This window comes from Pectinophora gossypiella, chromosome 19 (genome assembly GCF_024362695.1).
Source record: "Pectinophora gossypiella chromosome 19, ilPecGoss1.1, whole genome shotgun sequence".
Lineage (NCBI taxonomy): Eukaryota > Metazoa > Arthropoda > Insecta > Lepidoptera > Gelechiidae > Pectinophora > Pectinophora gossypiella.
Genome location: NC_065422.1, coordinates 13918019 through 13935075, shown reverse-complemented (window position 1 = coordinate 13935075; position 17057 = coordinate 13918019). Strand labels below are relative to the sequence as shown.

At 41.0% G+C, this 17057-nt stretch overlaps 1 protein-coding gene across 2 annotated transcripts in view; it reads left to right on the top strand.

Annotated features, from left to right (window-relative positions):
• Positions 1-17057, top strand: part of LOC126375656 (kinesin-like protein Klp68D) — a 29821-nt gene that overhangs the window by 2402 nt on the left and 10362 nt on the right. Inside the window, exons 2-5 of one of the 2 annotated variants that reach the window (XM_050022705.1) lie at positions 1853-1951; positions 4262-4387; positions 7033-7305; positions 12012-12205. In XM_050022705.1, the coding sequence (XP_049878662.1) occupies positions 1853-1951; positions 4262-4387; positions 7033-7305; positions 12012-12205 (692 nt within the window). The remainder of the gene's footprint in view (positions 1-1852; positions 1952-4261; positions 4388-7032; positions 7306-12011; positions 12206-17057) is intronic. The other variant, XM_050022706.1, reaches the window with a different exon arrangement.

The window sequence follows — 17057 nt, the reverse complement described above, 5'->3', positions numbered from 1 at the left end:
TATGAGCAAACGATAATAAGTAACGACCAGGACGACCACTGATTCTTCAGGACTTAACCATAAAGCTGCACATATACAAGTATCAACTATCAATAGATCGTACTACTTGTGTGAGATTCCAGGCGGTGGAATCAGCTGTACTGCGGCGCGCGTTCTCTTTGGCTATAAATCAATGCGTACGTACACGCCGGTCGACGCGCTGCGCTCGTATCGTAAGTAGGTGAGCGGTAATGGCCATACGCGGCTGATCCATATTTAGGCATAGATCTTCGGACGGCTCGCGACCTTCTGTTTGCAACGTGCATGACCGTGTTGTGTTTGTATTGCGGTTATTTAATTAAAAATGCAACTTTCCGTTTAGTTTTTTGGCACTAGTCGACATATATGCTGACATTCATACTGCCATAGAACATCACGCCATGCATTAATTATGTCAAGATCTTGCTCTCTTGGTGTTCACGTCGACGACGACGGCTAAACCATAGCAGACTATACAATATGGAATAATACTACGTATAGAACGGGAAGTCTCCACTAACCAGCGGCTGAGCTAGGTTTACCTCATCACCCCTCGGTCTTACTTTAGTTTTGGCGTGTTGTGTGCTGGCGTCTGACGTCACACACAAAGTGTCTGTGCAAAATGAGGTTTTTTGTATGGAAAGTCCGGGGTGTGCCCATAGCTTAAGAGACGTTAATGACACTAGGTATAGTTTACTATTTATGTACATGTTTTAGGCTACTAGATAGCTAGCTCGTTAGTCGCAAGTTCAGTAAATTATCGAACAAATCAAGTCGGGCATTTGCCCACTCCGGTAAAAACTGGCAGGTGTTGCAATCTCAGATTATCTCCACCAACCTTCGATCATCAACAAGTTGTCTGTTTAGTTTTTGCGGCCGCAGTGAAACCCCGGCGTTTGTGCAACCAACACAACTCTTTACTCAAATGTCGATCATTCGACACTCGATCCGTTATTTTTAATTTCGTCGCTGCAAGTAGCTGGCCGATCTCGTCACAGTTATGCCTATACTTACTTAACTTTCGCCCAGATAACTCCTGTCCGAGTACAGACCTGCAAGTTAAGAGAAAATACATACATTGCAGGCATTGTCTTTAAAAAACTGATCATTGAGTTCTAACTTTCGTAATTTCATTTTATTGTCTAAAGCAAGATATGATTTCATGCTCTGTGCGCATTTTTGAATGTGTGCCAACTACTATCAAAGTTTGAATGAATAGCAACATTTGTTTCTGTGCGTTTTCACAATAGAAGTATGTTCAACACACGGGCCGTGTTGGGCTCCAACAGATAATGTTATGCAAATTGTAAGTTTAATGTTAAACAGTGCGTTCTGATTGTACTGCCTTATCTGCTTTCAAATAACTGACTTATGAAAACAACGAAACATTAAATTGGATTTCTTTTCGTTCAGATCTAGATCCAAGATCTCCTTGCGTGCATTCACTTCTTGCTCAAACCCAGACTACAAAGGACTTGTGTCGAATAGTCTCGATATTATTATTTTTTCAAATATTTGGAATGTATGTACGCTCTATAAACTGACAAACTTGTATCTCCAGAATCAAAATCGTTAATAGATTCACAATATAAATTTACTGAATAAAGTACCTAGTCGTAGTAACGTTAAATCCTAGTGGGTAGTGAGTGATGTTATTCACCTTGATATGTGTACATTTGCTCAGTACAGCACCTATGCGTGTGGCGCCCGATTTATACATTATAGTAATTTCCGACTACAGTGTCGCAACCTATTGACTCGCAATGTTTCCAGCCATAAAGTTACAATCATACATTATGTTAATTTGCTATGTTTATTGTTTGATACTTTGTAGCTAGCGAAGGAGCGACGAGAACAAAAATGGTACGAGCGCCTGTCCGCGACTCCCGCCAAAATTGTCGACGAGAAAAAAAAGATTAAAGGCCCCGTACAGGTGTGAGCTGAATGATACACCACCACTAACACGGTGGCCGGTGGAGCACACTCGTAACACGGGGTGGCCATGTAATACTCTCCATTCGGACTTGGCATTACTACTAAATTTAGGTTAAGGGCGGTTTTAAGTGTCACGCGGATTTGTTCACACACGCGGGATTGACACGCATGCGTAAAATTTCATATACCGCGTGCGTATGTCACGCTTTACTATAACGTACACATGAAAAAGTTTCTTGCCAGTGCTACGCATGCGTGCCAGACCCGCGTGCGTGAGCTAAAACCGCCCCAAGCGTCTCCACGCTCTGCTCTGGCCATGTCTAGAGGAATTGATCGTTACGGAACGAAGCTACGTGGACAAATTACCTCGAGTCATGGCAAAGCCTACTGCAGTAGCAACGAGCGGAGACTATCGAGCATTAACCTTAAGAAATGGCAATCGGTGGTGGATCTAGATTTAAGGGTCGCGGTTTTACGATGTCCTCACATGGCGACCGTCTCTCGCAGGCCGGGTGAGCCCGCTCCTCATTAAAGTGTCAATAATGATATTGACGATCTAACGGGCGTCGTGAATGGGAAGCTATCATAAGCTTTTGACTAGTATAGGTACTTTTATAGATATTTTCTGTATAGTTACAACTTTCTGATTGCGAATATAATTGTTAAATCTTACATACGTGGTTTGCATGCGCAACTATAGATGATAATATATCTGTTCTATACAAATGTAACGTGGAGTATGTTACAGCCTACTATAGGGTTTTATAGTTTTTGCTCTGAATACAGCAATCGATATGAAATACCTATACTACGTAAAGCTGAAGCTTATCCCTATTATTATATCCTGGAGACAATACCCCGGGTTGTGGGAACGTTGGGATGGCAGGAGTCATGGTAACATCGATCAGGCGGCGGCGGCACGCCACGCTCTCATACTAATTACCACGCAGCTTATGTATTATTTATATTTCTACTAATGTAAACCTCGCAATACATCGCAGTTCCGCAAACCGCGAAATAAACGGACCATTACTCAAGTTTACACCTTAATGAATGGTTGATGGCGAGTCGATTCAATTTCCGTGCCGTTTATATCTGCTGTTGATAACGACAAAGGTCGACTAAAGAAATCGAATATGAGTCAGTGCTCGCGTGAACATGTAACCTGATAATGAGTTTACTTTTGATGTAGGTATTTTTTGAAATAAAAATTGATCCATGTTTCGTCTATACCATTAGCCGAACCATTAAAATTGAATTGAATCAGTAAAAGAATTAAGATAAAGAGTCTTAAAGACAAAGCCGTGTCGAAATCTTATCGAATCGTTTATCGGCTGAAAATTACAACCACGATGATAACTTACTCGTCTTACCTACAACTGAAATCAGCCGAGTCACGAATTCGTTATTTCTTTTTTGTTAGCGTAAGTACATCAATCATCCCCTTTTTTGTGTAATAGAATTACATATTGTTATCTCTGTAAATACGTTTTTAAGTAGCTAAAGGAAACGTTGGTAACAATAACCATACACCTGACTGTTATATAGTTGCTCACACACATGTAATTCTATTGCCAATAAACAATAATTTAAATCTTTGGAAATTGAGAAAACTTTGTTTGCCGTACACCTCTAAGCAAGCAGTATTTTATGGTTTAGCGAAACAAATTATTGAATCGACTCATCAAAACTGGCCTACATGGAGTAAATACAATATAAGTACCTAGTACAGATACTATCCTGAAACTGATTCCGTTAAAACACTCGATACTACCAAATCATCAAACAATCATTCAATCAATTGCATCAATGATTTATTGTTGATGCTCGCTGGTAGCAGTTGGACACTAACGAGGAATATAATTTGAACCGTATCACGTTACTTAACAACGATCTGCTATTTGCTAAGTCCACTTAGTCACTGAATACCTTCATAAATATCCATTCATTTGGAGTTAGGGGGTTGGGGAAACCTCTGCGAGGAACAAGTCGTCCCTTCCGGAAACTAAACCACCAGCTTCAGGCTACACCACTTCCCAATTATTGTACTTATTTTGCGTTAATGTACTTTCGTACGTGGATTTACTCTCCACACTTTAGGTTACAGAGTTTAGTGACGTTACGCTGGAGGTTCCAGAAGGGAGGACCATGTTATCATCCTGCCAATAATATTTGCTTATCAGTTATCATTAAAATCACTCACGTGGGTGGAATAATCTTCGTACCCCTCCCCGGTAGATATAGAGGGGCGGCCTGTGACCAGCAGTGGCGGTATGTGTGTATAACGTATGTGTGTGTATGTGTGCAGGTGGTGCAAGTATGGCCGGAGCGCGGCACGGTGCAGGTGCTCAACCCCAAGGGGCAGGACAAGCTGTTCACGTACGACGCCGCGTACGACCACGCCGCCGACACGCAGACCATCTACGATGAGATGGTCAGTATCACTAATACTACTACAAGTACTTTATAATTTTTCATTTTTTGCAGATATTAGGTATAACTTTGTGTTTGACTACTACCAGATGCGAGCGGCTTCAATCCTCGTTTTCTACATATTTAAATCGGTCAATTTACTTTTTAAATCCGCAGTAAAATGGTAAAAGCATCTAACTGCTATCAAATTTAGACATGTTGTCAAATGAGATATTTGGGTTCATGCTGGGATGACTTTTCTTCTACCTCTTGTTTCCATTGTTTGATCTTAGCCTTTTCTGAAACTAGTACTCATATCGATACTTAATTGTTTATAATATCGCGGAGACATAATCATTGTTCTTTATTTGGGTGCATATTTTAAAATATTGTGTTTATGCCCTTTATTAAATTTTGACCCATTAAACTACATTTAAGCCGCCTTGTTCAAATGTCAAGATCAATTTATTCAGACAGAAGGATCATAAAACAGACAGCCCTTTATGATTCTTAATGGCCGTTGTATATGTCAATTATTTGGCCAATCTGCGCTTAATTGTCGTGACGTGTATGATATCATGGGCAGTGCAGTGACATACTAACAGTGACCGCCGTCATAATGCACCTGAGCACAACGATCCAGTCTAATAACGTCCTACTTATGTCATATCGTATATTTGAAGAGAAACGCGTCTAGTTTCCGCGAACGCGCAAAAAACGCATTCCCAGTGCCCACGCGGCAGTGCGAGCGACGCGTTGCCAAAACTGCGCGCGCAACATGACATATTGTCAGAAGTGGGGCGGGACGTGTTCCGCAAATGACGCATTATCGCCTTAATAGGCAGCGACGTGCCAATACTGAAATACCCGTAACGAGCTGAAGGACGAGCTGCTACATTTCCTGGCGGCTTTGATATCTCTCTTGTGTACGGTCACCGTTGGCTGCCTGAATCCCAGCAGCGCTCGCTTCAGCGCCTCGCAGCCCCTGCCTCGGCGGTCATTTCGCAAATTAGACGCTTTCGATTGTACGTATACAGCTACAGTTCAGCACTACATTCGGCGAAGAAGCAAATACAATTCATGTTAGAGGCGCCAGCACCGTCTTATTAGTTGTTACCTACACGATAATGTTTGATAATTACAGTCCGATGTATTTGCAATGTGCATTATCAATGCTTGTTTACATGCCATCTGATGAATATGCGAATTCTTCGTTTCCTATTCTTGACGAGTCTATTATGAGGATGGGTATTCATCGATGCCTACTCGATCGGATCCTACGCCGAACTTGTAAGGTCTTTGTTTGACGGAATGCGTCCTCGCTTCCTCGGCTTGGAAAGGTATTTTGTCGGTTTGTGTGTAGTGTTTGATTTAAAACAATAGAGCTCTAATGACGTGACTCACTCGGTGTAGGCGCCGCGTGCGTTTCAGGCGACGACCTTTACACGATACTACACGGTCTACACACGGACCCAGAACCTTTGCCTGTGATTACATATCACTATATTTGTCTGCATTACTATAAATATCCGTCACGAGTACAAACACCGCACACCTGTCCATGTTGCGGTAACCTTGCAACTTTTTGCGTCTATTGAAAAGCCCATCTGTCGCGATGACCCTGATGATTAATGATTTAAATTGAAATATTTTTTAGAGTGCTTCAAGTATTCTCTAAATCTTAGGTTTTATGTATGATAGATAAGTTATAAAAAGTAAACTTGTTGGTCTGCACGTTTCAAGTACAGTTACTGAAGAAGAAGCTTTTGTCCGCGAATGATGCGTCACGTTGTCAATGATGTCAACGTCACGGTTGGCCTGCCATGAAGATCAGTTTGCTTATCAGTCTCTCAAAAATAGGCGGACCCTGGGCTCGCGATAATGTTTAGTTTTGTACAACCGCATTCACGGACAGCATGACGTAAATTCATACAAATGTTGTTATTGTGTGGTGTGGTAATGATCGCCTTTTGTTCGTGCCTGTTGTAAGCTGAAGCGATGCGCGTGCGCTGCGCTGCTGGGATGCGCGCATCAAGGTTGCAGAGCGCGAAACTCGCGTTATGTCATCGTCAATAAGTATTTACAGATTTTCAGCATCCGCGCCGTCTTACAGTTACACTTTGCTTTTTATGAAGTTGTTATATCTCGAAACTTAGTAGTTTCATGTAAAATCATTTACTGGTACTCTTCCTACTAAACAATTTTATTAATTTTAAAAAGTACCTACCTAATTGTAATATTTTATTTAATAACAATTAATATTTTGTCTATATTACAACAATTTTGAACGGATAATAACTATGTAGGTACAATAATGAATTGTAACATATTGGCTAGCGGCATAAAGCTTTTCACACCTGTTTATTGATCCATCCGTTTAGTTAGTTGGTTACAGGGGCGAATATTCAACTAATTACAGATCTTAATTAAAGCACATAATAACGGGTTCTTACCGCGTTTAAATGGGGATATGAGACTCCCGATATTTCGACACTGTTGCAAGTGCCATGATCACGGGATGACCATTTAAACGCGATAAGAACCCGTTATTATGTGCTTTAATTATGATAATAACCGCGTAAACTTAAAACAATGTATAAGTAATTACAGATCTTAGCAAATGTTCTGACAATGTAAGTTTTGTCTAACGAATCTGTCCATGTTCAGGTGCGGCCACTCGTCGCGTCAGTGCTCGACGGCTTCAACGGGTGCGTGTTCGCGTACGGACAGACGGGCACGGGCAAGACGCACACGATGGAGGGGGGCGCGGGGGACGAGGGCGTCATCCCGCGCGCCTTCAGGCAGATCTGGACGCACATCGAGACGTCGGCGTCGCCTGACGTCACGCACCTCGTCTCCTGCTCTTACGTAGAGCTGTACCTTGAAGACTTGAGGGATTTGTTGTCCAAGGACTGCAAGAAGCTCACCATTCGGGGCCAAGTGAGTATTGTTTACTTACGAAGATGGTCGACGACACACGATGAAGGGTCGACGTGGAGGTTTATTCCGCGCGCCTTCAGAAGTTCAGGTAGATCAGGACGTACATCTAGACAACTTCTATTCCCACTAGAATGACTGTATCTTGTAGGCCAAAGGGATTTGTGACTTAAGTATTGCATGAAGCTTACGATTAGGAGGAAAGAGTGTGTATCTTATACTTATCTTGTCTTCTTCTAAATTGTGAAGTGTTATTTATATGTAAATCCGTTTCTCGGTTATGTTTCTGCAGCATGTCTTAGGCCTTAACAGGTCAGTGTAAACTGTAAACAAAACGCGTTGTAGGGACGTCCTCGCCTTTGTTTGACAACGTGATGTAACGCACACCGGCGCCGGCGCACAGATTATGTTTTCTGTTTTTGAGGTACTCTAAGTTCGCTTCGGACCACAATCTCACATAACATAACATAACAAATACTTTATTGCACAAACAGGAAAAAACAAAATACAAAACAAAAGAGAAATAGAATTAGTACAATAGGCGGCCTTATTGCTAAGTAGCAACCACCTGTTGGTAAGCGACAATGTGGCGTAAGGTGCGACTCGCTTCCCTAGAAATACCTATTGACTGTAGCCTTCAACATTTCAGCGAGATTAAACTAAAATCACACCTGTCCAATGCTGGCGTAGAGAATAGAAATCATTTATGGAACAATGATTGTTGGGTAGATAAATCGACTGACCGTGAGATAGCTTAGGAAATCAATGAAATGTATTTTTTCCTTTTACTTGTATCACTTAATCATAATCTCGGAGCTTATCGCTTTAGCACACTTACTTAGTAAATGTCTAAATCTGAAACTTCCTGTTTCGGGTAAATACTATCATCTCGCGTTATCCCGTTTCCACAGAGTCCGCTTAACCTAACCTGAAGATTTGACAAGCCCGGTCCGATTTGGGTACTGTACCTGCAATATTGTCATGTAGCTCTAATACCTATCACCATCCAGGCGTCTTTAGAACAGCTTAAAGTTTTGCTACTCGCTCGTCGCTCACACTCATACTTTGGCATAAAATGGTGACAGTTGACTGCAAGACGACTTCATCGGGCGTCGATCAACATTGACGCTACGTGTTATGCGCTTTATGTTATGTTTGTTCGCTAAACAAGTATCTAATACAAATAGGTAATCATTAGCACCCTTTGAGGAGCTCGGTGGCGCAGCGATAAACGCGCTCGGTCTGCGATTGTTGAAGTTAAGCAACTTTCGCAAAGGCCGGTCATAGGATGGGTGACCACAAAAAAAAAGTTTTCATCTCGAGCCCCTCCGTGCTTCGAAAGGCACGTTAAGCCGTTGGTCCCGGCTGCATTAGCAGTCGTTAATAACCATCAATTCGCACTGGGCCCGCGTGATGGTTTAAGGCCCGATCTCCCTATCCATCCATAGGGAAGGCCTGTGCCCCAGCAGTGGGGACGTTAATGGGCTGATGATGATGAATCATTAGTACAGGAGAGATCTAGCTAGGTATATAAGTAGCTATATACAACAGTAACCTATACCTAGAGGTGGTTATACTATGTTGGTGGAACATTTTATTGCTAAAAGCACCATTACTCGTTTAACTTTACGATCGTTTGTTAAGAGTACGGCAGAACATTTAATGTAACCGCAAGTCTGCAACACCTGTGTTTGGCATGAACTCACCATCTGGCCGAAGCTTGTGTCGAGGCGAACAAACAGATACTGTTTATATTTTTACTATTTTATTATTTATGAACTAAAAAGGAGTATACTTACCTACTGCGATTTGCTATTATCCCGTTGTCACGAGATATACGTATGTATTACCTGATGATCTTCTGCGATACTAAGTATACTACCTTCGAAGCCACTTACAAATAAACCAAACCATAGCTGTAGAGCTATGGTTACCGACTCATTGTAAACAATAACGAATAACAATTGTGAACTATTGAAATCTACACAATCATATGCAAATCTTTTGACATATAAAACACTCGAGTACTTATTAGCTGTTGTGTTATCATTGCAATGTGGTATCGATATCGATAGCGTATCGAGTGACGTCACGGCGGGTCTGTCGTCACAACGCGTGCGCACTAGTGTCATTTACAACCTGCTCCTTCCGTCCATTCTTCCAGCATTAATGGGCTCGTACTAGGCCGCCGGTTGGCGTCTCGCCAGCTGGTTTGTATACGCCATTCAACTACTTGATACCGCTACAAACGTTGCTAAGCACTTCACTTTCATGTTTATTGCAAACTTACATCCACTATCACGAAGTGTTTTATTTACTAATCGTATTTTCATGAGTGGTAACTACAATACAACTGTATTGTCAGTTTATTACCGATTCAGTACCGGCTACTTATCAAACGTGTTGCTAACGATAATACGAGTTATAAAACACACAGAGGCATGATTGTAGCTGTGTGCGCGCCACACCGCGAAAACGAAAGCGTAATTTGGGCAAAATCACTAATTACACGTTCGCTTTTCATTTTTTGAATTATACATGAGATGATGTTCGCTGTCCGTGCAGTGTAATGTTGTGTGTGGTGTATGGCTTGACGGCTTGATGTACACATATCGCTGCCGTTCGTCGTGTCTATTTATCTCACATCTCAAACATTTGTATATCTAAAAATCTAAAATATACAACTACTGTTGTCTGCATAATATGCTACAGTTTGTGAAATGATCCACTGTCTCTGTACGCACATTGGAGATTAGATTAAAGTGTGTATGTTATGTACGCGTACAACACAACAGCTGCGTACAGCGCAGCGTGGTGGAGTATGCTCCACATCCCCTCCGGTTGATTGAGAGGCGTCCTGTGGCCAGCAATAGGACGTATATAGGCTATTTATGTTTTTATGTGTATCTTTGTATTTCCCTAAATCATTTATGAATCAATCAGTACTTAGAAATACTCCAATCCGTAGACATAATTCTCGCTGATAATTAGTTGATTCGCAGTACTTTTTGTAGCGTCGGTGTTCCCAAGTATATTTATTATTGGCGAATCCCCAAAACTTGGCCACAAAATAAATAATCTAGTATACATGTAGAATCTAGTATTCCGACGTGAAACGGCCAGAAATACCTCGGAACAATTGGAAGAGAGGTGGCAATGTGACGGTCAGCGGTGACGAGCGTGCGTCAGTTGGTACTCAAGAATAAAATAAAATAAATTTATTGCCAGTAACAGTTTACATTTTTCTGTAAGAATTAGATAATTATGAATATTTACGAATACGAGCAAAAGGAAATGGCTCAGCTTGTGCTGTGATGGAGCCATGCTATGGCGCCATCCAGCGCTGGTTTTCAGTCATTTCCTCTTCCTGGGATATTGTGCGGAAGTAATTGTCAACGAGGGCTAGAGGACATTAAATAGAAATACATATATTATTATTAAGATTAGATATTTTTATAGCAGCTACTATACTTATATCTATCTTATCTGCACTATCATGGAGGAGCATCGACTGCGCGCGCAACTTTGCATGACACGCGTAGAAACAATACTGTAGTAACATATTATACCAATATACATAGAAAGCTGATCCAACATCGACGTGGATGATAGACCGACAGTATGGAACATTCTAAGCCTTTGTTATTGACTCTCGCTTTATAGGTCGGTCAATAAAGCGGTTGTACGTAGTGTGTGTTAGACCTGACCTAAGCGATTCCTTCAGAATTGTATTCAGGGTGTTTGGGAACTCACTAACAGTCTCCATTTTAGGGTATTTCGCCAATATCTACATAAAAAAATAAAGGATTTGATTTGAAAAACTTCAGGTCTAATAGAGTGAAAGCTAAAAAAAAATTCCTCACTTTTCGCACTGCATTCCCACTCGTTTTAGAGCTACACGCTCCGGAAAAGCGTCACTGAACATTCGATACTAAAATAGGAGATATTAGATCTACCATCTTGTATTTTGGAAACAAAGCAAACCGCTTGGAACATGTGTTTCTGGGGGTAATCTAAACTAGGCAAATAAAGAATATTGAATATATATTTAGGTACATCAATCAAAAACATGATTTATGAAGTTGATCAAAAGATACATAGACCAAATTGGGGATGTCAATAAAAAGGTTCAGTACGATCTGCTTTGAACCGGCGTGCGTGTATGATACGATTGATGAATGTAGAGGCAGCAAGAGAAGTGTGTCAGGATCGAAGCAAATAGAAATCCATAGTCTGCTTGCCCCAGTGGGAAATTGGCGTGAGTTTATGTATGTATGTTATGCATGCTTTGGTCAGCTTCAGAGTTTCTAAGGTTATGTGGGGCAGCAAAGGCTAACTCTTGTGGTTACACACTTATAGCTAATGATAATGATGATTACCGAGATTACGACTACGTTTTTTGCTGAAACAGTGGCGTAACTTACGACGGTATTTAGCTTAATGATGTGATGGTTAAATATTTTAAACATCTTGACGCATGGCGTGGCGTGTGAGGGTGTCCCCTGAGCCGCCGTGGTGGTCTCTGCCTGCTCCCAGTTAGAACGCTAATGGTTATCTTGTTCTTTATTGTACTTTTATAAAAGGATTCCTTTCAAAGCTTCATATCCATCTTAAGATGAGTTCTTTCAAAGCTAGTTTTCAGATTGTGCTTTCCTTTGCCGCACGCATCTTGACCACGACAAGTTGAACGAGCTACGACCTAATTTCAGGAACTGAACGGGTTCTACATCCCGGAGATGACGTCGGTGGTGTGCAAGTCGGCGGCGGAGATGCTGCGCGTGATGCGCACGGGCAACCGCAGCCGCGCCGCCGGCCGCACCGACATGAACGAGCACTCGTCGCGCTCGCACGCCGTCTTCCTCGTCACCGTCGAGAGCGCGCACCGCAAGGACAACCGCATACGGTCTGTACTGTTAGATAGAATCGATCAACCCAATCTCGACTGACACATCACTATGCTAAGGAACGTCACAACACTACCTTATGTAACGTCGTATACTCCGACAACGTTGTTTTGTTATGGTATCTTTACGCATAAAAAGCTCGCTCGTGAGGTGTGGGCACTTAGTTCATCTTGCGATGGATGTAGGTACCTCTGCTTACCCCAATTGGGATATTCGTGAGCTTATGTTATCAAAAGCGACAGTTCGACAGATATCTGTTTCATAATGTCACTATACAACTACTGAAATTGCCTTGTAGATCGCATTCATAACAAGCGACATTGTGCTGCGAAGTCCTCTATTCCAATTCATATTTGCGTGAACTACGATCGTGTTCTAACATCACATATTCGCAAGCTGCTCTCTTTCTGTATCCAATTGCGTCTTCAAGTATCGATGCACTGCTAAGGCTTCGCATCGAATTAATTTACTGTCTTGTTCATCCCTTCATGCCACCTACTACGTTTGCCTGTAGTTTTCTATAATAGTTGTTATAATTTCTATGTATTGAGGTCCATTTATTTAAGATTTTTGGGGAAAAGTCGCGTTTTCGTATCTTCTTTCTCTTATCTGAAACGCAAGATATGACGTGTTACCTCGCAATAGACAAGATTCTTATAATATCAATCCAGGTAAAAAATTGTGGTCCCAATTTATACCGGGGGTGAAATTAATTGAATAAAATCGAGGTTTTGTTAAAGAAAATCACACCGGAGTGTGACTGTGCTCACTATAAGGCGACTATCATTAGGTAAATGCATAAACTCACGCCTCCTTCCCACCGGGGTAAGCAGAGACTCGAATCTCCATCTACCTCATTGGTAGTCGTGAGCTTATGTTATTTAAGTAGAGTTGTTAAATATGTACATTACATCGACTTAAAAAAAAAACGTAATCAACAGCCCGAATGTGATTCTTTATCTTTATCAGACTGATTAATATATCATGCGATGAGTTCATTGCCTCAATTTGAGCATTCAGAAAAGCTGTGAATCACGAGTTAACTCCTGAGCCAGTAGGATTATGTTCTAAATATGTTCCTTGAACACTAATATACCTACTTGTTGTTTCTTTTGTTCACAAATGTGCAGGTCATAGAATATTGGAGTAATGGTCCGGTGGGCGGGTAGAATTAATATAGTGGTGACGGTATGGTCACTCGGGACGTGTGCGATATAAGGCCAGTGTTCCTCAGTGACTCACTGACACCTGAGCTTCTTCACCCTGACCTGGGTTTTCATATAAACATAACTAGTTTAAACCAGTTTTTGACTACATTAGATTACGCGTGTACTATTTGAAATAATTAAAATTATAAATATAACTCGTAGGTAATTAGGCCTTATAGTACAATCGGAATAATAATAGAAATGGAACTATTTTCAAGTGATGTAACCGATACGGAGGCGAATGAACCCATCCCCGGGAGGTAAATTAATATTTCATTTATTTATTGGTACAATCTCGCACGTGCCCTATTTAGTGATATTGCTAGTCCTATAAATAGGACTCCGTCAGTGGTCTAATTGACGTACACGTATCACACGGACAGTTTTTCGCCCTCGCATATTAATTATGCGCGATTACTTCTACGAGCAGCTTGTGGGACAAACTTACAATATTATTATCTTTATTGATATGTAGGTACGTGATCACGTCCTGTTTCTTACGATGGACTAATTACAGACAGCAACTAGTGATTACAGGCGATACGGGCTGGTACCTAAACCTTATGTGAACCTATTTGCGGACGACCGGACGTCAATGTCGACCAAGGGGTTTGCAACCTGTCTTCTAGCTTGAAAGTAATGTTAATTCAAAATGTATAACACCGGTTTTTTTGAAACTAAAATCCTGACTACGAAAATTATTAACGGAATTGTATAAAACTACTGTAATATAAATAAAATTTAAATGGTATATAGTTTTGCAAAGGACTTGCCAAAGTAATAGATACCAGAATACATATCTACACTCGAAAAAATAACCCTCTTTCTGGTGCTGTCGGGTAAAACCATATTGCCTTCGACCGTCGGGCGTAGTTCCTTGCCATTCATCAAACGACGCCGCACGCGCTTGAAACAATCACCTCCGTTCTTTCAAGGACCCCGTAACTTGTAACCAACGCGCGGAAACTGCAATATTTCACGTGTAGACTGCGCCGCAAGTCCCACGGCCGCGGCGCTGGTGATGCAGTTCTGCGTATAATCATTATGACTTGTCATTTAGTTCCATTGGAATTCGCGGGACTTCATTCGCGGCGCGTACTCTACCTACAAGTTATTTTCACTGCACCCTGTCAGCTGCACGTGTATCAGCTTCCAACGAGCGTACGTCACATCGATAATATTTACAATTTTCGAGAACGGTTTTTGCACTAGATCAAGGCAATGATGTCATCTATCGTCCGAAACAGACGTTACCGAAACGCGTAATCCCTAACGTGGTCGGTGTTGCCACAAATCATCAAAAATGCTTGTAAATGTCTCTCCCATTAAACACAAATGTCGGGGATAATCCCACGCATGGAACAAATTACTATGAATTTTTATTTATTTAATTAGGTATACCAACAGTACACACATTGTAAAGTTATAAAATTCAAGTCTTAAGTTATTTTTTTTGTTTTGTGTGTGAGTTTTTTTTGTTGCCGTTCTTTGAATGGCATTCATTACTTATGGCCGAACATATGGGGAACGAGATCTCATGCGGCAAAAAAAAAGATAAAACGCATTAGGGGTGTGTCTAGTACCTACACTTGTACATAGTGGGCAACGTATTAATTACCTAAGCCTCTACGAGATTTTTCAATGCGAAACCTTTCATGTTGCCTTAGAGATGTCTTTAAAATAAATCCTTGAGCTATTGAATACATTTTCCTAAGTAACTAGAAACAGTACAGAGCACAGCACGTGGGCGGGCGGCGTCGCGGTGGGCACACGCTGGTGACTGTGACTCGCATAGTACATAGCATCGATCGAACACATTGACCGGCTCGCGGCCGCCGGACACTCATTTACTATTCACCCGTCGTGACGTCACAATGATAACACCAAGGTTAAGGTCAGGGAAAGGCATGGAAAAGTAAAACAGTTACTGTTCGGAAAAACTTGGATACCACTCAAACATACACTACACGTTCGATTCTTTCGGAAACATGAATCACAATTGAATTGTTTGTAGAATTCTAAAAAATTACGTTAAAATAATTAAAATAATTCACGTTACTTATAATTATTTATGTTAAGTTAGAGGAAATTCTAAACTTTCCTAAATTTTTTAACTTCTAAATTTAAAATCTAAAGTCAATCTATGCTCATTGAACATGTTTTGTGTAGACCATAAAATTTCTTTAAGTTTTCTTCTGTGCTTTTCACTTCATAACTTCCGCCTTTACTTTTTAATGTTTAACACGTTATAGGCAACGACACATTAGAAAATCATTCGAGGAAGGTAAATAAAATCCACAGACTTGATCTACCACTAAGGGAAATTGTTGTCTGTTTGTAGTTTGATTCAATGCTTCGGAGGGCACGTTAAGTACTGGGTCTGGGCTAGCATGTAATGAAGTAGGTATGCAATAGCCACATGAGCCATATTATGTCAGGGGCTTTTAGCGGCTCAATAGGAACCCTGACACCAGGCTTGATGAGGTTGGTCATCATCATCTCCCTAGCATTATCCCGTTTTTCACAGGAGCTTACCTAACCAGAAGATTTGACAGGTCCAGTTTTTTTACAGAAGCGACTGCCTTTCTGACCTTTCAACCCGCGAAAAGAAAACCAGCCCAATACAGGTTAGGTCACATACCTTCGAATATGAATTTCTCGGGAAAGAAAAGGAAGATATAAAGAGCATTAATATAAAAACAGCAAATATAAATGAAACGGCATATCAATGAGCGAGAGCGCCCCGGGAAGGGCGGCGGCGACGCGTGAAGGCCCCGGTTTTTCACGCAGCCTTCAACCGCCTGAACAACTGCTAATGTTTTTTTTTATTACTTCACACTGACAGCTGTAATGAAACCATTTTAAAACCAGTTGGGTTATTTAACACAATCCTGCTACGAAGCATAAATCAATATTTCAGGTTTGAAGCGCCTGGTTCAATGAATGCCTTACCTGATTGTCGAACGCTTTGATATCATGTACTTGGTTATACTACTCGGATAGTTCATAAAGTTCCAGCTGAAGAAAGAATATCATCGTCTTCCGCCCATCTCTATCCGAGCAGATTATGTTATTCAATTCTAAGTCATCCAGACGAGTCATACGTAATTTGGGCAAATCTTGCTTCAGTTGCGCACATTTAGTACCTTCTAGAAATCGTTCGCTGCAAATCCAATTATTTTCTACTTTTTTGCTAGTAAATCACTCCGGATTACAAAGGCGTTTATGTAACATAACTTGCTTGTTTAGCTATGAATCAGTAATGTGGCAACTTGACAGCGGGACTTACAAGTAAAATATAACTTATAATAATTCTCAGACAGTTTGAAGTATGTTTATTATCAAAATAATATCGTTTATGTCATCAAAAGATTATTTAAAGTGAGATGAATTGCAGTCGGGATATCTTTGGTTTGTAAACAGTGTGTCTTTCTTAAGAAAACACAAATTCTTTCAACAGAATACTAGACGTTGACTTCACAAGACAAGCTGCGGCCGTTTTAGACGAATTGTGTTTTAAAATGAAGACGAACTGACAAATTACCAATTAGACCTGAATAATGTGAGGTTGGGACGTGTTCCTTTTATTGGATGACATAACATGACGCTTGATAAAAGCGCCATGGCAAATTGTAAAGTTTTT